At 35.7% G+C, this 21,730-nt stretch overlaps 6 protein-coding genes across 6 annotated transcripts in view; 2 read left to right on the forward strand and 4 right to left on the reverse strand.

The window, feature by feature from the left end:
• Positions 1 to 2,563: 2,563 nt before the first annotated feature.
• LOC106114359 (protein FraH-like) lies at positions 2,564 to 3,415 on the reverse strand. Its single transcript, XM_013307529.1, has 2 exons — positions 3,314 to 3,415; positions 2,564 to 3,192 (listed from the first exon to the last, which is right to left on the reverse strand). The coding sequence occupies exon 2, from the start codon at positions 3,185 to 3,187 to the stop codon at positions 2,684 to 2,686; it is 504 nt and encodes a 167-aa protein (XP_013162983.1). The 5' UTR covers positions 3,188 to 3,192; positions 3,314 to 3,415; the 3' UTR covers positions 2,564 to 2,683.
• Positions 3,416 to 5,030: 1,615 nt separating this feature from the next.
• LOC106114356 (36.4 kDa proline-rich protein-like) lies at positions 5,031 to 5,954 on the forward strand. The gene is made up of 2 exons (XM_013307525.1): positions 5,031 to 5,117; positions 5,203 to 5,954. The coding sequence occupies exon 2, from the start codon at positions 5,211 to 5,213 to the stop codon at positions 5,850 to 5,852; it is 642 nt and encodes a 213-aa protein (XP_013162979.1). The 5' UTR covers positions 5,031 to 5,117; positions 5,203 to 5,210; the 3' UTR covers positions 5,853 to 5,954.
• A 1,905-nt stretch (positions 5,955 to 7,859) lies between these two features.
• On the reverse strand, positions 7,860 to 8,639 carry LOC106114357 (calphotin-like). Its single transcript, XM_013307526.1, has 2 exons — positions 8,578 to 8,639; positions 7,860 to 8,487 (listed from the first exon to the last, which is right to left on the reverse strand). Exon 2 carries the CDS (start codon positions 8,477 to 8,479, stop codon positions 7,916 to 7,918), a length of 564 nt encoding a protein of 187 aa, XP_013162980.1. The 5' UTR covers positions 8,480 to 8,487; positions 8,578 to 8,639; the 3' UTR covers positions 7,860 to 7,915.
• A 2,156-nt stretch (positions 8,640 to 10,795) lies between these two features.
• On the reverse strand, positions 10,796 to 11,633 carry LOC106114358 (calphotin-like). Its single transcript, XM_013307527.1, has 2 exons — positions 11,551 to 11,633; positions 10,796 to 11,470 (listed from the first exon to the last, which is right to left on the reverse strand). Exon 2 carries the CDS (start codon positions 11,459 to 11,461, stop codon positions 10,904 to 10,906), a length of 558 nt encoding a protein of 185 aa, XP_013162981.1. The 5' UTR covers positions 11,462 to 11,470; positions 11,551 to 11,633; the 3' UTR covers positions 10,796 to 10,903.
• Positions 11,634 to 12,521: 888 nt separating this feature from the next.
• Positions 12,522 to 17,861, forward strand: LOC106113977 (uncharacterized). Its single transcript, XM_013307036.1, has 4 exons — positions 12,522 to 12,605; positions 12,920 to 13,524; positions 17,132 to 17,214; positions 17,286 to 17,861. Exons 2-4 carry the CDS (start codon positions 12,927 to 12,929, stop codon positions 17,772 to 17,774), a joined length of 1,170 nt encoding a protein of 389 aa, XP_013162490.1. The 5' UTR covers positions 12,522 to 12,605; positions 12,920 to 12,926; the 3' UTR covers positions 17,775 to 17,861.
• A 2,303-nt stretch (positions 17,862 to 20,164) lies between these two features.
• The window catches only part of LOC106114528 (uncharacterized), a 3,878-nt gene continuing 2,312 nt past the window's right edge, over positions 20,165 to 21,730 (reverse strand). The window contains exon 3 of the mRNA XM_013307776.1: positions 20,165 to 20,574. Within this exon, the coding sequence (XP_013163230.1) occupies positions 20,263 to 20,574 (312 nt within the window). The 3' untranslated portion in view covers positions 20,165 to 20,262. The remainder of the gene's footprint in view (positions 20,575 to 21,730) is intronic.

Raw genomic sequence — 21,730 nt, forward strand, 5'->3', positions numbered from 1 at the left:
TGTCAAAATATTCTATACCACTCTTTGTAAATAAAATAATTGTCGGGACATTTACTTATTTAAATTGTCCCAAAGAACAAACAAATAATTTAGTAGTGAATACTGGCTGGCAAGTTGGTTGACTGGGATTTTAGAAATTGGAATATCCTGAGTAAATCGATGTTCCATATTGTCTATGAATATCAACAATAACAACAATTTAATTAATATAGATAAGGAGATTCCATTAGGAATAAAAGGTAGTGTATTGAGAGAAAAACAATAGGTACCCAGTGGTGGGCTTCCACTTCGGAACATGGCATTAAAAATAAATTTATTTAAGTTAAGAGAGAATGAAAGAGAAGAATATAAATATGCTTGAATAATTTCGAAACTTAAAACATAAAATGGGTGTCAAAGGAATTTTTCTTCTTGTACTTTAGTAATATTGAGTACAACTAAAACGTAGTTTTCTGTTTGTACAAATAGAATTGAGGTTATAAATATTCAAAAATCTCTTTCCTATATCTCGTTTACTTGATATTTGAATAAGTTTAACTATTACTCGCTTGTCTATTTGCACGGTTCTTCATAGATAACCTCATCTTTACGTGCCAAGGCAAAGATCGCAAAGTCCATTTTATGTCCGAGATAAAATATCAAATATCCATTCACGTTTAACAGATAATAAAAATTTGTATCACAATGTCATCTAACGACATTAGAATTCACTCGATTCTTGCGTGACAACAGAATGAAAGTATTTTTTTATAACAATTTTATAAAGTTACAGAATGATACACCTAACTTAATCTATGGTTTTATTATCTGGATGATAATATAAATAGTCTAATACCTAAATTGGAAAAGTGGGACCAGGGCCATTATATTTACTACAAAAATAAAAGTAGATGAAGTGTAGCAAGAAAATCAACGTCAAGTAGAAGAATTGATACATACACGATCCGTTGAAAAGTTAATTTGAAGGCCCAAATGCTAATTTAGACATTAGTCTTATTTATTTACATTTTTATTTTATTTATTGCTATCGGTAAAAGCAGATGCTTATTTAAAATTTGTTAAAACACGCAAGTAATAAAATGGAATGCGAAAAAACCTTAAAAATATTAATGACTTCTTTTTAGCGTTTTTTGATTGAGGTAATTTATTATAAATATTATTGTTTCTCTTTTTTTGCTTTGAAAAAAAATACAGAGAAACAATAGCATCTATTTATTTAAATTACACGATTATTAACTTTCTTGATTAATGGCGAGGAAATAAAGATTCCTACCTACAATAATGACTGTATTAAGTAAGTAACGCTATAAATCATTTCCAAAGAAGAATTATAGCTATCTAAATAGTGAAATAGATAAATTGATGAATAATAGTAACCAAGAATCTCTAGACGAAGTGACTACGATATGAATTACAAATATGTATTTGTTATAAAGTCAGAAAAGGTTATTAAATGCTGCTGGCAAAATATTACATACCTCTAGATTTATTTTCAGCAATAAGGAAGCTTGAGTTCAGATTCTTTGTTTTTGTGGAAATATAAACAATCTGTCCTGTAAAATCTTACAAAATCACTCAAAAGTTAGGTGACACAATAAAAGATATGTAGCAAGATTTTTCGATTATGAATATTTGCTATTAATTTCGTACAGGCGCCAAAACATGTAAGCATTTGAAGAATTGGTCAAGGACGAACTCGCCTCCAAAAAAATCTTCTATATTACTTCATTTAACTATTCGTTAACGAATAAACTAAGCAGGTACTTGTTAAAAACCTTTATTTAGAACCTACTTAGTTAATTCGTAGTTCTTCACAATGATCACACGTCACTTATACAAATAATTTTACTCAATCACATCATTTATTACTAAAGAGATTCAAATATAATATGTACTTAGATATATCTTAAATGTCTTTTACAATAAATTATTAATTCTAAATTTATAATTTTTAAACCATAACAAGACTATGGAACCCTGAAATTATCATATTTTATGATGCATTTATCGTAAGTATGGTTGTCAAAATTATCAATGATTATGATTTAATTTATGGTGGATAATCCTCGCAAAAATTACATGACCTGTACAAATTTTGATAAAATGAATTTAGTGTATTGTACATTATCGTCTTACTTGGAAATACTTTAACAAGCACTTCCGGGTTTAGGGACATTTTGTCACAGCCTAGTATAATATGTTGTTGCCTGAAAATATTAAATATTATTAATGTTTTAGCAACTTCATTTTCACGATTTCAATAATTGTTTTTGCTACGTTTTTCTATTAGGCATATTGATTGTTTGCATTGAATAAGCTCTGATATTACTGAACCGATTTGAAAAATTCTTTCTCTGCTGGGAAGGTACACTGTCCCCAGGTGATATAGGCTATATTTATTTCTAGATTTTTTAATTCTGCGCGGACGAAGTTGCGGGCTACTGCTATGTATAACATAGTTCATGAGCAAGCTATAGTAGGAACTAAACATATGATAAAATAAAAGAAAGTGTTAAATTGTTATAAGTATACGTATACTTCAAATAATAAAAAATAATCTTATAATATTACCAGACCTTTATTCGATAAACCCTACCGAAAATTATAACGGAGGTCAAATAAAATTATATTTTATTAGAATAATCACAGCATTATTTGTATTATTTATCGGTTATGTTGAGATTTAGTTGAGGGTGTCGGGAAGGCTGACGACGGGAGGCACGAATATGGGCGATGCGACGTTTATTGTCTCGGGGGCCGCAGGCTGGTCGACCACGATCACGGGAGACGCAACATTGATGGTCTCAGGGGCCGTGCCAGGACTGACGATCACGGGCTCACCAACAATGACACCCTCGGGAGCCTCAGCCTCTTCAACCACTTGCACTGGTGTGGGTAAAGGTGCACCTTCAATGACAACGGGAGACCCGGCAACATTAGGGTTGATATTCAAAATGATTTGTACGAGAGGAGACGAGGAGGAGGGAGTGGGTGGCTTGACGATAGCGGGTCCAATTGCGATGGGCTCGAAGTTGTCGATGATGGCGGGTCCAATGGCAATGGGTTCGAAGTTGTCAAGGTCGATGATGGGCGCGGGGCCGCCGGGAGCCGGTTGCACCAGGGCGCGCTGTGTCGGGCTGGCAACGGCCAGGGCGAGGGTGGCGAAGGCGACTACTAAGAATTTCATATTTGCTGTAAAGAAAAGAAAAATTATAGCAAATTGATTTGTAGCGTGGTATAGCCTCAATTAAAATATAAACTAATATCTTGCTAATGTTATATTTTATTTAATTGATTTGTAAGTTTAACTAACCTTTTAATATTTGCTTTCTTGTACAATTATGTGGAATGGATTATTGCATTACTATTTATACGAGTCTTTATCGCGATTCGGACTGCTAGAAAAGTAATCCCACTTTATCTAATCCCTTGTAAAAATTAATGTGAAATTATTTAAGTCGGAAGTAATATAATCTTTACTATTTATAATAATTGGACAATGTTTATTGCAAAGCCACTGAAGCTATTAATCATTTCCACGGAAACATATATAATACCTAATTGTGAACTTATTAATACTATTTTGATTAAAAAAAAAATAACAGAGAACAAAATCATGGGATAGCAATGCTCTTAACATGAACTGGTAATTAAAATGTTTAAGCTCTCTGTCTAGTTCTCTTTAGATATATCTTCCTTCTCGCTCATGTAACGAAATGTAAAAAACCTTGAACCTTTGACGTTTAATTATTTTATCAAAACCTTGGATGTTGTATATTCTTGGATATAAAGATAAAATTAAATGTATTATAAATTTTAAGTATTTATTGCAAGTTCAATAAAAATTTATAATACTCCAAAATGTATCATTATTTAACGTCTTTGATTATTGTTATAGCCAATGAGATAGTTACTAAAATAATAAAATTAATTGATGTTATTAAGATCAAGAAGATCAGTCACGTTGAATTTTAATCTATTGTGTTCAAGACAAAATTTCTGTGACATATTTGTGCCTAATAGTTTAAAAAAGTATTTATCAAAGGAACTTATTTAAGTATATTTAAGGTTATTATTATAAATTTACCAAATAATTACAAACATATGTTTTTAAGTGGGTACATTAGATATGCGATTCAGTGCTAGTATCATTTTTATAACATTAGTATTGCTTTGAGCTTAACGGATGTTTGAGATAAACAATTAATCTTAGATAATTTAATTGATTTACAAGTTCAATTGTGCGCCGTAAACAACAAAATATTTATCAGTCGTTCACTTAGATTAGAAGAAATTCAATGAACACAATGATAGAATAGATCTCTATCATTTTGTTAAGAGCATCGGGAAATTAATGTAATGTGAAATGAAACCGGGTAAAATGTTAACACGTCAAAAGTGTTTTGAAAATGTATATGTTTGGATTGGTGGCAGGAAGGTGACAGGTCGTAGAATTAAGTCAAAACATGAGTAAAATAAGGTCAGAGAGATGATGACAACGTCTAAATTAACATAGACCACTGGATAGGTTTTTGGAGAAAAGATAAAGAAAGATTAAGAAGTTTCAAAGCCTTTATATAGATTTGCCGACAAATTCAGGAGAACTACAAGGACTTTTGTTATGCTGCCCATCTTCTCATTTCTCTTAGAATGAAAATAGTTTAATATCTCATTTTAAAACGAGTAGTTTTTGGAACGATTGTAATAGAAAGCAGATTAAAAGAATGTATATGTGTAGTTTACGGAATTTATCAAGTTATGTGTACGTTATGTAGCCTACAGTATTCTTCCAGCTGGTATAGCTAGTTTGAGATGTTTAAGTGTTCGTTTATTTTAACAGGATTTAAAATATGACTGCAATATATCCGAAAGGGTTTTGTTCTGAGTGTTTTAACTCAATACGAAAGGCTCAATGATTCATCCGTGTGGTGTATGCTTACAAATTCTTATGAAAAATATTATCATATTATTTAAATTTATTGATCGATATGTATTTTATTGAATTATAAATTAAGATATCTCTTTTATAGCACATGTTCTAAGATAACTTTTTATATAAAAACTCGGAAATTTTAAGAAGCATCACTATTAGTCGCAGCAACAATAAGGCAAACACTGTAAGTTACAACATTAATAGCGACACTGAAATCATATAAACGATAATTCAACATGAACATTTATCTGAGTATTGCTCTCTTTCAGAATAAAAAATGAAATTCTTCATCGTGTTCGCCCTCTTCGCCGCGGCTTCGGCCAGCATCCTGCCGCCGGCAGTCATCGCCAGCACCAACCCCGAGGTGCAGGAGATCCTTGCCTCTATCCAGAGCCCGAGCACCGACCCCGCCACCGCCGCCGCCCTCGAGCAGCTGCTCCTTGAAGTCCTCGGACTCGCCAAGCCCGAGCCCATCCACGTTGGACCCGCTATCGTTGGCGAGCCCATCCACGTCGGACCCGCTATCATCGACGAATACGAGCCCATCCACATTGGACCCGCAATTGTTGATGAGCAAGAAGTTGCCCCCGTCATCCCTGCTCCCTCTGCTCAATCTCCACTTGTTCAAATCATCTTGAAGATCAACGCCCCTACCAACGTTCCTGGTGCCCCCGTTGTCGTGGAGACCATCCCTCCCGCGCCCACTCCCGTCCAAGTTGTTGAGGAGGCCGAGAACCCCGACTCCGTTATCATTGCCGACAGCCCCATCATCGCTGAACCCGTCATCGTTGCTCCAGTTGTCCCCGAGCCTATCCTCATCGCTGACCCAGCTATCGTGGCTCCCATCGTCCCCGAGCCAGTGCTTGTCGCTCCCATCATCCCCGCTCCCGCTGTTGTTCTGCCCGACATTCTTAACTAAGCAATGAATACATTATATATTGCGCAACATGTGATTACATATCACAATTTGTCAACAATGTGAAATAAGTTCTTCTTCACGCAATAAAGATGTTTTTATAAATATTGTTTTTTACTGTTACTACTGCAAAGACTAACTAATGATTTTTATTATATTTAATTACTTATCAATCAAACGTGATTTAGAGCGTCGGTGGCTCAGGGGTCAAGCACTTGACTTGCAATCTGGAGGTCCTGGGTTCGAATCCCGCCATGTACCGATGTGTTTTTCGATTTCCATATGCGTGATGTCAACCAACTCGCACTGGGCCAGCGTGGTTGACTGGCCTAATCACCCTGAACTTAGGGTAGGCTCCGAACCCCTCGGTGGAGACGTATAGTGAGCTGAGATGAACCATGAATTACATATCTAAGATATTACCTAAATATATGGAGAGCCCATTGGAGTCAGTCATCAGCCCACCCAAGTTGGAGTGCCTAGTGCGGATAGTTAATTGGGTTGATTCCACGAGTATCTTTGAATTTATTCGCCAATATAATCTGGTTACATCATGATATTTTCCTTCACGTTAACAACGTAGGGTAAACTTATATTCATATAAAATTAGAAAACCGTAAAATTCATTGGTACACGGCGGGGTCGACCTGGATGTGAAGATTTCGGTCTCCTCCTTTCGGTTATTTTCTCCTCGCAGGACTGCTCCTTTTATGACTTTTGACATAACTTAATACATTAAAAATCGTTTTTTTTGTACTGTGTTGATTTTTGTAAGTCTATGTCCCATTCAAAAAGGACGCGCCGCGCCGCCCCATCCCAGCCCCTTGTTTACTTAATTTTTGCAATGCGCATAGAGTTTAAATTAATATTTATTTTTGCATGAAAATTAAATCTTACAAATTATGAAAAGTCGTAGAACAAGCGTTGTTTTTATGCAGTTAACAAAGGGATGGGAAGGGGAAGTATATTTGGCAGGGGACTTGTAGGAAAAGGAAATATTCTCCATCTGTACGTTCAATCCTCAGTCGAGAGACAACACACCTGTAACTGAGGAAGTCTAAGGGCTACGTTCGCTTCGCTATTACGGCAAATCAGGTGGACGCTGGCTAGTTTCCTACCTATAAATAATTATATTAAAAAAAATTGAATTCGAACATACTTATTTTAAAACAATTTTCATAATATTATATATTACTAGCTGTTGCCCGCGACTCCGTCCGCGCGGGATTAAAAATAGATGTTGGCTAATTCTCAGACCTACTCAATATGCTTACAAAATTTCATGAGAATCGGTCAAGCCGTTTCGGAGGAGTATGGGAACGAAAATTGTGACACGAGAATTTTATATATAACATTATTTGAATCTTTAATCAGGTCTCTTTAATCTGCATTTTAATACATAGTATGTACATATATTCTAATACCGTGACTTTACGTAATGTCCCAAAACTTCTTTTAGCAGAATATTAGCCGGTTAACACCGAGTTAGGCCGCGATTAGTTAACCTATTCTGAGTCCTAGAGTTTCGAATTATAGTGAAATGGAATTAGAATCAAAAGCAACCATGCGTAAGGCATCTAGTATTTAAATAAACTTAGTTGGACAAGTGGGCTAAGAGCCTCGTAAGTAACGCAATACTGTGGAACGCATTGAGAAAGCCCCAATTCCAGTAATGTTCTGACATATGCTTCTGATGGTAGCTATCATTTAAGTGAACTAGTTATAATAAAAATGCATTTATCATGACAGGTTTTGACGTATTTGTAAATTTTCCTCTTTATTTCCAAGGTTTGTGTGGCGCATATTAATCCTGTAATTTTTCCACATTGCTTGCATCCCACTTTTATTCTATTTTTCACGTTACGATCAACACAAATATAACTTTCTATAAGTCATGAGTAAGAGGTATATACCTCTTATGTATTTACTCATGTTACTCTTAAATGTTTATATAAACATTTACATACTTTTAGGTCAGCTATAGGTTGGGTTAAAAATTAAAATATCAAATTTAGTTATATCTTTATTGCAATAATAATTTAGTTATGACAAGCAGCGGTATGGATTTAGTTAAGGATGTCGGGCAGAACGACGACGGGAGAGGGAAGGATTGGAGCAACGATGACGGGCTCAGCGACGACAGGTTGGTCAACTACGATGACGGGCTCGGGGACTTCAGCCTCCTCGACAACATGAACAGGGGTGGGCGCAGGTGGGTTGGTCTCCACGACGACAGGAGAGCCGGGAACGTTGGCGGCGGCGTTGATGTTCAAGATGATCTGAACCAGAGGAGCGCTGGCAGAGGGACCGGGCATCACGGGGGCGGCTTCCACTTCAGTCACAGCACCACCATCGGGAATGGGGAAGGGGACGATAGCAGGTCCGACATGGATGGGTTCGTATTCATCAACGATAGCGGGTCCAACGTGGATGGGCTCAGGCTTGGCGAGGCCGAGGACTTCGAGAAGCAGCTGCTCGAGGGCGGCAGCGGTAGCGGGGTCGGTGCTTGGGCTCTGGATGGAGGCCAGGATCTCCTGCACTTCAGGGTTGGTGCTGGCGATGACCGCCGGCGGCAGAATGCTGGCCGAAGCCGCGGCGACGAGGAGGGCGAAGGCAACGAAGAATTTCATTTTGCGATCTTTAAGAAAGGTAAGAAAGTTTACTATTAATTAAGAAACATAAAAGAATAATGAAAAAGTACACTTATTAGGGATGTTATTTTACTTACAATTTTCTCTTTGTAGCTACTGCGACTGAGTATATTATTTCTAAGATTTTCAAAGTTTTTATATGAAATGTTATCACATTGTCTACCGTCTAATCTACTATTTATCTAATTTTAGTGTACAATAAATTGTTAATGATCATTAAACAATAAATTTATGATATTCGTTAGAGACTAAATTACGTTCGGGAACTTTGAGTTGAGATAGAAGTCACTTCCTTATTTGTCTTATCGCTAATGGAAAATTAGAAAAGTTCAAAATGTATCTTGAACACTAGATATTTCGAAAACATACATTAACAAGGACTGAGGAATTGAATTTTGATTTTTTCTGGACATTCTATCAAATGTAGAGCTAGTATTGAGGTAAACGGTGACATTTCACATATATATCTAAAATTTCTAGCTCCGCCAGGGGTGCCCAGGCACCGAACAGTTTATCCATATACATGTGGAGAAGCACACAGTACAAGCACTCACGGTGGCAATCAAACCTATACTTATTGCAGATTCATTATAAGTAACAATAACAATTGAACGACTGTGAGTGCGGCAATAAATCAACAAAACGTATCAATGCGTTTTATTATATTTTACATTTATGTAATATTATAGCTAGGTAAGTATATCTAATTAGCATTACTTCTCGTTATCTATAAAAAACGAAATGTCTACTATAGAATTGTTTCCAAATTCAAAAATTCAAATTGAAAGGAAGAAGGAAGAAAGTTGAATAAAAATCAATTGACTGTATCAAACTAATTGGAAAGGGAAACCTATATATTGAAGCATTCTTAATAAATAAAGGCCATACATAGTCAAGATATAATGTTGAATTTGTATTTTGCAAGTCCTGGGTTCGAATCCCGCCATGTACTTGTACATATGTATTTTTTATGTATATATATATATCTCTTTGTATATTTTGTATTTATCCGACGTTCTTACGGTGAAGGAAAATATGTAACCTACACATATCTACGATGAAATTCAAATATATGTGTGAAGTCAACCAACTAACCCTGGGCCAATGTTGTTGACTGTGGCCTCGTCACTTCAGTGGGGATGTTTAGTGAGCTGATGTAGAGAGAGACGAGTCCCGTCCGAAGGAGATCAAATTACAGTATTCCCTCCAAGGTATTATATATGAACAGTCGGATACCAATTTACCGTAACTACGTAAAAAGTTCCGCTTCCCTTTATATTGTACTAGCAATTGCCCACGATTTCGTTCGCGCGGAATTAAAAAAGAAAACTTAATAAGTAACCTATCTGATCTTACAGATTATGTTTTATATCGATGTCAAATTTAATCGATATATTTTTAGCCATCCCGAAGGTACCTTCTAACAAACAGCCATTTCCATCCATACTTCCAAACATTGCATTTATAATATTAGTAACAAGTATGAGAAACTAAATGCTTGGTTTATTATTATTATTAAAATGGGATAGGATAGCATAGCCCTGGCCTGACTTGGACTGTTACGGTTCACTAGCGCAACTTAGTTATGCAAGTTGTAAGCTGATTTACAGCTTCTGTTTCACAGTACTGGGTTAATTTAAACCACTCATTAAGGGAAATAAATATCAGAATTGCAAAATTGGAGTAGGTAAATTAGTTGACCGTTGCCAAAAAGAATAAGTAGAGAACAAATTAACACTGAATGGAATTCAGTACTTAACAGCTGTACACTGTCTTTGTAGATAAAATAATATTAAACTGTTTACTTTTTTTTGCGTCGTCGTGTTATTTTTTTAAAATAGGTACTTTGTTTATTACATTCCTTTTTTGTTTTTATCATTACAAGTTATAGAAAATTCCGTATAACAAAGGCAGCCTGTAGTTTTAAACAAGCTGATGACGGTTGGTTTTTGATGGTGTATTCTTTTCTTTCTAGCTGACTGAGTGTAAAGCACTTACATTAACACAGTTTTGTTTTATATAATCATAATCATCATCATCATGCTCAGCCTAAATTTGTCCACTGCTGGACGTATATTGTCATAGTCTTCTAAAAAGCTGAGTTCCTAAACCCAAGAAACACGATGGAACTGCTTAAGGGTAACAGTTGCAAAAGCTCATCAACATTACTATTATGCAAAAAGGAAAATTAGCGTTTCAGAGACCTAAAGCTTCAATTTATATTGTAGGACATGTATGATAGGATATGTAGGATGTAGCTTATGTAATAAATTATCTTAAATAATAAAACCTGTATTTTTTATGATAACGTCTTTATTGCATTAAAAAACAAAATGTTTTTGACAAATTCTGGTATTTTGCATGTCGTATGTGTATTGTATTTTAACACAGTTTTGTTTATGCTTAGTTAAGAGTGTCGGGAAGAACGACAACGGGAGAGGGTGGGCCAACGATGGCTGGCTCAGCGACTGCGACCTCCTCAACAACTTGCACGGGAGTGGGCGCAGGGGGGATGGTCTCTACGACAACGGGGGAGCCAGGAACGTTGGTAGGGGCGTTGATCTTCAAGATGATTTGAACAAGTGGGGGTTGAGCAGAGGGAGCAGGGATGACTGGGGCAACCTCCTGTTCATCAACAATTGCGGGTCCAATGTGGATGGGCTCGTATTCATCGATGATAGCGGGTCCGACGTGGATGGGCTCGCCAACAATAGCGGGTCCAACGTGGATGGGCTCGTACTCGTCAACGATAGCGGGTCCAACGTGGATGGGCTCAGGCTTGGCGATGCCGAGGACTTCGAGGAGCATTTGCTCGAGAGCGGCGGCAGTAGCGGGGTCGGTGCTCGGGTTCTGGATGGAGGCCAGGATTTCCTGGATCTCAGGGTTGTTGACCACCACAGCGGGCGGCAGCACGGCGGCCGAAGCCGCGGCAATGAGGGCGAAGACTGCGAAGTATTTCATGTTGCAATTCTAGAAGCAAATAGTTAGTTGTTAGTTTAGTAAAAAGAGTAAAAAGTAAGTTTTGAATTAAGGTAGTCTAATTGACTTACAGGCTTTCCGAGTATTTCGTCCTGCGACTAATTGTTTTTATTGTACTGTATCAAAGTTTTTATATAAAATGTTATCTTATTAATTACTGTCTAATCAACGTCTTTAGACTATTTAAGTGTACACTATAAATTACTTTTGATAATTAAAAATTAATTTATGATATACGCAGAGACTTTAATCCGTGCTGGTCAATAACGAGTGTTGTCTACTTCCTTGATGAAACGTTTTAATTTGTGTAAAATATATCTGGTGAGAAATTTTACCTATAAATGGAAAAAGTTTTGCAGTATTTTAAAAAAAACAATGGCGGACGTAAAGAAGTGAACCAGGTATTGTTGAATCTTAGTTTTACTTTTACATTAAGAGTAGTAATAGTTAGTTTTTTTTTTAGTAGATTCTAGCTTAAAGTAGGCTTGACGTCAGGTATGCGACCTTAAGGTTTATAAAAACCTTGTGCGCCGACCCCACATAAGTAGTAAGGCCAGAAAGAAGAAGATTCAAGCTTAACGTATGTAAAACTTTCGCACAAGTCTTCTTGTTTTAAAATTTTGTTGCTCATTTCGGTTTGTTTTGTTACTAAAACTTATCACTAACCATAAATTATATGATCGATTTGGAAGTGCGAGTGTAGTCAAGTTGATCGTTATTGTTTTCTTAATTTTATTTATTAATCACTTATATTTCATTCAGTAAGATCCTGGACCTTTACAGATACCTCAACGTTTATTAAGTAATGCAGGCAACAACGTTTTTATAATTAGATGCCTCTGAAACTTCCCTTACTTCCATGATTTTACTAAGTTCAATTTACCACTGTTATTTAGCGTGAAGACATAACCAACGCTTATAATTTTGCAAGGATTGACAAATTTATGAAAGTCGTAAAATATGATAAAAATTTGTCGTATGAATTATAATCCAAAGAAGATAAATTTGATAAAAATACGTTTTGTATTATATACCTAATGTCTTTCTATCAATATTTATCTTTTGTAATTCACCTATAAATATGTAGTTTCGATCACAAATGGTACAGTTAATTAAACACTAACAAGTAAGTATAACAATAATATTTCTATTTCCAGGAGCTCCGCCTCCGACAGTCAATATGAATATCTTAAATATTTAATTACCAATTATGTAACTTTTAATTCTTGACAATTATAATTGCATTGTAATTATATTGATAAATAAAACAAAACAAACTTGATTTTCATCACTACCTTTTATGAAAAAAAAGGTTAAACTTGTTTTATATGAGAGATATGACTTTCACATCACAGACCAAAATAGACTATCTTTCGTAAATATAATACTTTGCTACCATCGCTAGAAGGCTCTTTATAAAATTTAATATTTAACTTTCAGGTACAACATGAAATACTTCGCAGTCTTCGCTCTCCTTGCCGTGGCTTCGGCCGCTGTGCTGCCACCCGCTGTGGTGGTCAACAACCCCGAGGTACAGGAGATCCTGGCCGCCATCCAAAGCCCAAGCACCGACCCCGCCACCGCTGCCGCCCTCGAGCAGCTCCTCCTCGAAGTCCTCGGTATCGCCAAGCCTGAGCCCATCCAGGTTGGACCCGCTATTGTTGACGAGTACGAGCCCATCCACGTTGGACCCGCTATTGTTGGCGAGCCCATCCACGTCGGACCCGCTATCATCGATGAATACGAGCCCATCCATGTTGGACCCGCAATTGTTGATGAGCAAGAAGTTTCCCCCGTTATCCCTGCTCCCTCTGCTCAATCCCCACTCGTTCAAATCATCTTGAAGATCAACGTGCCCACCAACGTGCCCGGCTCCCCCGTTGTCGTTGAGACCGTTCCCCCTGCGCCCACTCCAGTGCAAGTTGTTGAGGAGGCCGTAGTCGGTGAGCCCGTCATCGTCGTCGACCAGCCCGTCGTCGCTGAACCCGTCATCGTTGCCCCCATCCTCCCCGCTCCCGTTGTTGTTCTCCCTGACATCCTCAACTAAGCTGAATTAGATCTGTAAGAAAACGTTAAAATTTTCAATTTAAGATCACTAATGCAATAAATATATTTTTAATAATTACTTAATTTTATTTTTTTATTTGTTTATTATCCATCATTTTACATTTATTAAGATTTATTGTTAACGCGAATACACAGACTCGCCATGGACTACCAAAACATGTCCACGACTATGTTAGCAAATTAACAACCGTTCATAATGTTACCGGTACATTAACCGAAACCACAAAAGCTCCTGAACCGACTTCAATCTGTTACAAAGAGCAATAAGAAGGCGACCCATCCTTCTTTTTAAATTGCATTTATTAGATCATATAGAGTTTGTAATTACGTATATGTATTTTCAAGGATGCAATTTTGCTAAACTTTTTTAATAAAACCAGCTGAACATTCAGTGTTGCAAATAAAAGTCAAAATAAAATATTAATCCCGAAATACCTCAGTACTCCGTAGAAAGTTTAAGCACTGTATTGGAATGGAACGGACATATAAGTCATCTATCGTTAACCTACCGACATTATTCGAAATTACCATACCATCAACCGAGCAAAAAGTCAAACGATGAAGAACCTAATTTCAGTTGTTTTAATTTTTGTCAGTATAATAAACTAGCTGTCGCCCGCAACTCCGTCCGCGTGGATATATAAAAAAAACTTAATTAGTGTAGCCTATGTGTTCTTTCAGACTATGTTCTATACGTATGCCAAATTTAATCGAGATCCGTTCAGCCGTTCTAGAGATATCTTCAAACACCCATCCACATCACATCCATCTAAACATTCGCATTTATATTATTAGTAAGTTAAATAAAAAGCAGCCCTTCAAGGCATAAATTCGGGAAAAAAAATGAATAAATAGTATCCTATGTCTGTCTCCTGGCTCTAAGCTACCTCCTCATCAATTTTCAGCCATATCGGTAAAGCCGTTCTTGAGTTATAAATAGTGTAACTAAAACGACTTTCTTTTATATATATAGATGAATGATAGTGGAAGAGGGTAAGAGTTCTAAAATACTGATCTCTTGCTCCTATGAGGTTATAATATTTGACCAGTTGAACAGGCAGGATGTTAATAATTTTATAATATCATATTTTTAATTTCATAATTATCTTGCCCGCACCATTATCAGCGTGTAATACAAAAACATAGTCTATCTGCACACAGATATATAAAAAGAATAAAAAACACAGTTTTTTATTGCGGCGCTATGTCGCCCTCCTGTTCCGCTATCAGTTTTTAGTTTAAGGACCTCTGGTGCGTATCTATGTTACTACCGCGTACATGTTAGATACTTTCAAAAGCCCCATAAAAACCGTCCTAATGTTTGCTATGTCGGGCCTAGTGAGGTCCAGTTGACATGCCATAGTAAGATAAAAAATATAAATATTCTTCTTCGTCGTTACAGTTTTTTCAGACTGGTCGTGGTCATCAAGTATCAGTGACCCGCTTTACCAGGCGCCGCCACTCCTCCCTAGTCGCTGCTTTTTAGTACATTGGTGTAGGGGGATATTTACAACTGGTAATATACGAGTACATAAAACAAACGTAGCGTAGAAGCTAAGACCCAATTCTCACATTAATATAAATAGGTAGTGTTAGGAAGAAAATCTGACACTATGCCAGTGTATCGGCGCAACACTAGCCTTATTAAAATATCAACGCTATCGCGCCATTCGCGCAAAAGGATTCTAACTAATAATGTCTAGAAGTACTAAAAATAATTGTTACTTTTCAGATTTATTTTTAATAAAATATAATAATTTACCTATGTTGTTTCATTTGATAGTTCAAGAAGTTTGTAAGTAGCAGATCGCACGTGGTTTCGTCAGTAAACAATAGTTCTCTGGTGTAACCAAGCTGACACCCTCGTAATACGCCGAAGTTTAAAAATTGTATCAGCGTAATTTTTCATTTCTTACGCAATAGATAAATATGTATTTGAATGTAAACAATGTTTTTGTAGTTACCTCGGCAGTGGAAACTCACAATTACCATAACATTTTATTGAATGAATCTTTATCAAACCGGATATTTATATTAATCTTAATAATTTGATAAATACGCGATGAAAAATATAATTTACTATAAGGTAATCCATACATAAGTTTCAACGGAAGCTAAGGTATTAAAATATTATAAAGAGAAGATTAAATGTACAGTAAAATGTTGATGATTAATAATTTCATTCACATATTGCAAATTTTGAATGAAAAACAAAAAAATTGTATACGATTAGTACCTATTCCGTATGCTACAAAGATCTGTAAGAATCAAAATATGCTTGTTTTCACAATCATAGACATCTAACTTCTTATCTTACTAATATAAACACGAATGTTTGGATGTATGGATGGATTTTGTTAGAAGGTATCTCCAGAACAGCTTAACAGATCTTGTTGAAATTAGGCATAGATGTAGGACATAGACTGGAAGAACATATTTGCTACTTATTAAGTTGTTTTATTTAATTCCCCAAAAACTGAGTTGTGAGCAATCGCTAGTAATAACATAAAACGCATAAACTCACTCCTATTACCAAGAGTTGTGTCTATTTTCTTACATTTATGCATTATTTTAGACATAATTAGTTAGAATCATTTACAGAGAATGGCGCGCTTTCGTTACCAAGTCAAGTGTCAGATTGATTAGTGAGGTGACATAAATATTGACATTTTAATAAGGCTAGTGTTGCGCAGATACACCGTAACAGTGTCGGGTTTTCTTCCTTACAATTATTAGATGCCGCGTCGTTTACTATAATTACATGCTCGTGGCCTCGTTTACGGAACCCCGTAAGATCGTCATTTATTTTTAATTCAATTTTTTTTGTCCCTTTAATAATTGACAAATGACGTATTATCACGCAACAGACAAAGAATAGATCACTGTAATAAATATTTGTGATATCAGTCGCTAATTTAGATTTGAAGAATTATCAAGACGCACTGTCATATATCAGAAGTGTTAAAAGATTAAAGATGATCCAAGCTGTCCTTTTTGACTTAACTATCGTCATAACTTCGCTTCAAAATATACAAAAATAATAAAACATATGTTTTTTGAAGTTACAGGAAAGAGTCCATTTTCGTTATGAGCATATTTCTTCCAATCTTATTATCTTTCGGGGTCCAGGTTTTCAAATTAAATGTTATGAATACTTGTAATTTAAACATCCTATGTTGATGATATCATCATTGTTTAAAAACTCTCTCCACTTCTTGTAGGCCTTGTGATTATCATAATTATTATTAATATCTAGATTGTGTTTCTCCCTTGAGTTTTTTTATATGACCCTAGCCCTTTCTTAGCGAAAAGGAAAACGCCTTAACAACTCATCTACAACATTTTACAATAAAAACATCTGTCATCACATCATGTCCAATTTAACATATTTTTCTGTACCTGAATATCGTTATAAAAAATCCTGAATGTTTATTCCAAAATATACTATTATAATAAAAAATATAAACATGAATATTCCAATTAGGTAAGGAATTCTAATGCAATAAAATAATCGAGCTTGCATCAAAGTAATTTTTTTATTAAAAAGCATAAAATTCCCCGTATCTAAATTGGATTAAACGACAATATGGATAATGTTACATATAAATACACTGTCGAATAGTAGTAATGCATTGAATACCTCGGTGAACTACCAAGTGAACCTTGAAGTAAGTAAAACTGACATTTTTGTTTTCGCTTTTATATTTTTGTTTTCTAACAATTCTTTTTTTCAATCCAGTCAACAATGAAATTCTTCATCGTATTCGCCCTCTTCGCCGCGGCTTCGGCCAGCGTCCTGCCACCGGCAGTCATCGCCAGCACCAACCCCGAGGTGCAGGAGATCCTCGCGGCCATCCAGAGCCCGAGCACCGATCCCGCCACCGCCGCTGCCCTTGAGCAGCTGCTCCTCGAAGTCCTTGGCCTTGCCAAGCCAGAGCCCATCGATGTTGGACCCGCTATTGTTGACGAGTACGAACCCATCCACGTTGGACCCGCTATCGTTCCCTTCCCCATTCCCGATGGTGGTGCCGTTACTGTCCCTGAACTGCCACCCCTAGTCCACATTTTGATCAAGGTGAACAAAGCTGTTGCCGGCAACCCTGTTGTCATCGAGACCATCAAACCTCCCGCGCCAGTGCACCCAGGCCAGGTTATCGAGAGACCTGACCCGTCTTTCAATCCCGACGCAGTCAACGTCGCTAACCCCGTCATTCCCGTGCCTGTTTAATCCTACTCGACGCAAACAACTGGACGCTTCTAAAAATGATTTGAGTGTTAAAATCTAAAGTTCTAAATAAATAAGTGTTAATATGCATATTTGTCTATTCCTTTGAACATCCCGTTTTTTTTGTTCATTTTTTGTAGGGACTTTCGTTCTTTTGAATATGTCAGTCATATAACATTCAACTTAGGAACTAATTACAACTACAAGTATACAAGCAAGCAACAAACCAATAAAAGAAATACAAGCAATGATAATACCAAAAAGAAAAAGCAATATTTACATTTCTACAAAGCCTTTAGTACCATGCTTCGGACGCCGTGTGCTAAATCCAACAATGGTTGGGCCAAAGCACCATACACCACTAGTTGAAACATCCTTAGTTGGTTCAAGGTGAACAGTAGTCAAATTTACTGTTAAAATAAACATGTTTCCCTTTTCTATCCGTTGCTTATAAGACGTTAAGATGGGGTAGATGACTAAGATCTAGTCGGTACCTCATCACATAAAATGCAGATTATTCCTACTCCGCCTCTGTTTTCTATGATTTGTGGACAAGGTGAGCCAGTCCATTTTTGTAAAAGATTTAATTGTTATAAGTGTATAAATGATAACAGACAAAATGCGTTTATTCGTTGTTACATATCCTTATATTATAACTTTATAGATATTTACAATAATAATTCTCTCAATCACTATTAGCGACTACTTCTCGTTGTTAACTTCCCGCGCGATTCTCTACTCTTTCACATTTATATTTTTCCTTTAATAAAAAGGCAAAGGTCTTGGTGGCCAGTATGCCACCTCTTTGGTAGAACACAAACTCCTTGTGTAGACAGTATAGTCGTATAGAGATAAGATGTCATATACTTATTAAAGTATTTCTGTTAATATTTTTATGATAATACTTGTGCCATAGCACATAAGTACTATATGACTTAATAAATGCTCACCTCCCCGCTTCCAAATACACGTATGTACAATTTATGATCCTGTATTATAAAAAGCTTAAAGATATTGTATCTTACACGATAAAGAGTTTATTATCAAACAACCGGCATACTTTAGAGTTATTAAATTAGCTGATACATGACTATTTCTAATATATTTATTACATTTCTAAATTTTCTTTAATTTCTTCAACAATTTCACCGTATTAATCAACATTCTTCTCTATGACAGTTTTTAGTTTTAAGAAAATAGTCGAACACACGATTACAGTTCAATATCAATTTATTTAAAATATTTATTTTTATCAATTAAAAATTCTGACAGAAAACAATTAAAAATTATCTTTTCCAAAATTATTATATAAACGTATTAGTTTATTTTCTTCACAATATTAATAGTAAAGAGATATGTATCGAATGTAAATAATAAACTTTAAGTATTGACAACAATATTTTATCTTAATTCTTACGAAAGTTTGGATGTATGGATGACTGTTAGAAGATATCACCAGAACGGCTCCCAGATCTCGACGAAATTTGGCACAGATGTAGAGCATATCGTATCGGGCGTAAAGTACCACATCAAATTTCATACAAATTTTAACAAATATTAGACTCTTTAATCCATCCTATGGCTGCGACATTGTGTTGGTTATTGCGTTTTTAATTTTTAAATTACGCCTATCAAAACTACGTAGCAAAGTTTCGAGAGTACCTGAAAATAAAAATAAACGCCTCCAGTTTTTACCACAGTAACGAATTAAAATTTTGCTGTGCGGTTGTACCAGGCGTTTTGAATTATACTTATCACAATATCATATAATCTTTAATTTTATGATTATCAAGTAAATATTCCGTGCTTTGTAAGTTTTATCACAAAAGCTATGATCGCATTTATTTATCGATAAATAGAATTGATTGGAACAAAATTGTCAAGTAATGATATAGGTTTTTTCATCTACCTCTCAACTAACTCTGTTAAAAGTTAAGAGGGTGCCGAAGCAATCTCTCCCTGGATGCTAGTAGATCTAAAACCGTTACTGCAGATCACCTTCTCATATGAAATATTATAGACAGGAAACTTTGTCACTGCAATGACTGATAAAAAGGATTAATTATTTAGCGATCTTTACACCCATCCGGGTTGTATAAGTCACATCGTAAATTATTCTGTCTGTATAAATCTTATCTAGTGAATCTTCTAGACAATATTGATAGTGAAAATATTTATATATAAAGATATTATTGACTAATCGACATCGCTGTCAGGGGATGGTAAATTATTACAACATATGTAATTAATAGTTAACCAACGTGTGTCATACGCAACACTTTCCATTCATTTCATAAAAAATTTTCATTGCAATGAAAAAAGCAAAAAACTTTGCAAACATGAAAACACCATTCACAAATTTCAAACCATCTTATGTAAAAATAAATAAAGGATTAAAGTGAATAGTTTAATGTATTATACATAGAGTCGAGTAAATAAAGAGTACATATTTTAGTAATTTAGATAATCAAGTATATTATATTTCGTATAATTAATTGATAGTTTCAGGCAGAGTGATGACAGGTACAGGCTCGGGCTTGTCAACCACGATAATGGGTTCTGGTACCTCAGCTTCTTCAACAACTTGCACGGGGGTGGGTGCGGGGGAGAGGTCCGATTCAATAGCGACGTCAGATGACGACTGCACGTTTAAGGTGATCTGAACAAGGGGACTTGAAGCAACAGGCGCAGGTTGTACGATAGCAGGCCCAACATGAATTGGCTCGTAGTTATCGACGATAGCGGGTCCGACATGAATTGGCTCATACTCGTCAATAATGGCAGGTCCAACGTGAATAGGCTCCTTGTCAACGATAGCAGGTCCAACGTGAATAGGCTCTGGCTTGGCAACACCGAGAACTTCGAGGAGCAACTGCTCGAGGGCAGCAGCGGTGACAGGGTCGGTAGCCGGATTCTGGATGGCCGCGAGGATCTCCTGCACCTCTGGGTTGGTGCTGGCGACCACCGAAGGCGGAATGATGCTAGCTGACGCCGCAGCGAAGAGCGCAAAAGCGATTGCTAATTTCATGATGCTTCTCTGAAAAAGTAAAGGCAAATCAAAATGTGGCTATTGTTAAAAAGAGTAATTAAAAGAAACATAATCCGTACTATACTTATAAGTTTTTGAAATAACACAAGGCTCAAGGAAACTACGAAAATAAGCGATGAATAGTATACTAAATTAATTTATAAGAAATGATTGTTATAAAATAATTAAGTCTTAAATCAACTTCTAGACTTCGGAGAAAGTATTATAAAAATATCAATGTTAGTACTTACTTTTAGCCTGAAGTAGACTGACACTGAATTAGTGATTTTATGTTATTTATATACTATTAATTTTATCAATAAATTCGTTATATCTTTAATCCATTAGGTGATTAACTAGATTTAAAAACTTATGCTTAACAAAGCGAATTTAACATCAAGTTTTTTTTACGTGTTCGTAATTTCGTAATTCAATTTCACTCAAGAGAAAGTTAGGTAATTGTCATTTTTATAAAGCAACTTAAGTAACTTAATAAAAACTCTGATCAAGTGATCAACTCAACACCCACCGGCCCTAATATCTTAGGCAGAATGTACGTAAATATTACGAGAATGCATTGGGACGCTTAGGAAAAGCAAGTCAATTAATGGAAGGCATCAAATCTCCAAAGGCGGATGTCTATGGACAGAGAATGGATAAACTCGGTGTTTCCGCTGCTCGTTTGCCCCCTTCTGTTATAAAAAAAAAACTAGTGTGTGCAGGTAAAGAAGCTTAATTTTTTTCTTGTATTTAATTACTTAATTCAGCTAATTGAGTTGACTGTTTTTATTGAGATTTCGTCAGTTTGTTCGAATTTCAAAAAACTTGCATTTTAAATATAAAATGATATTAAAAGAAATTATATCACTTATCATGTATGTATATCATTTATTTAGAACAAGGTTAGGATTATTTAATTTAAAGCGAATTA

This window comes from Papilio xuthus, unplaced genomic scaffold (genome assembly GCF_000836235.2).
Source record: "Papilio xuthus unplaced genomic scaffold, Pxut_1.1 DF828142.1, whole genome shotgun sequence".
NCBI classification, from domain to species: domain Eukaryota; kingdom Metazoa; phylum Arthropoda; class Insecta; order Lepidoptera; family Papilionidae; genus Papilio; species Papilio xuthus.

Coding starts and splice junctions, on each gene's coding strand:
- LOC106114359 (XM_013307529.1), bottom strand. CDS start 3,187: ATGAAATTCTTAGTAGTCGCCTTCGCCACCCTCGCCCTGGCCGTTGCC.
- LOC106114356 (XM_013307525.1), top strand. CDS start 5,211: ATGAAATTCTTCATCGTGTTCGCCCTCTTCGCCGCGGCTTCGGCCAGC.
- LOC106114357 (XM_013307526.1), bottom strand. CDS start 8,479: ATGAAATTCTTCGTTGCCTTCGCCCTCCTCGTCGCCGCGGCTTCGGCC.
- LOC106114358 (XM_013307527.1), bottom strand. CDS start 11,461: ATGAAATACTTCGCAGTCTTCGCCCTCATTGCCGCGGCTTCGGCCGCC.
- LOC106113977 (XM_013307036.1), top strand. CDS start 12,927: ATGAAATACTTCGCAGTCTTCGCTCTCCTTGCCGTGGCTTCGGCCGCT. Junction 13,525..17,131: donor TCTCCCTGACATCCTCAACT/AAGCTGAATTAG, acceptor ATTAAACGACAA/TATGGATAATGTTACATATA. Junction 17,215..17,285: donor ACTACCAAGTGAACCTTGAA/GTAAGTAAAACT, acceptor TTTTCAATCCAG/TCAACAATGAAATTCTTCAT.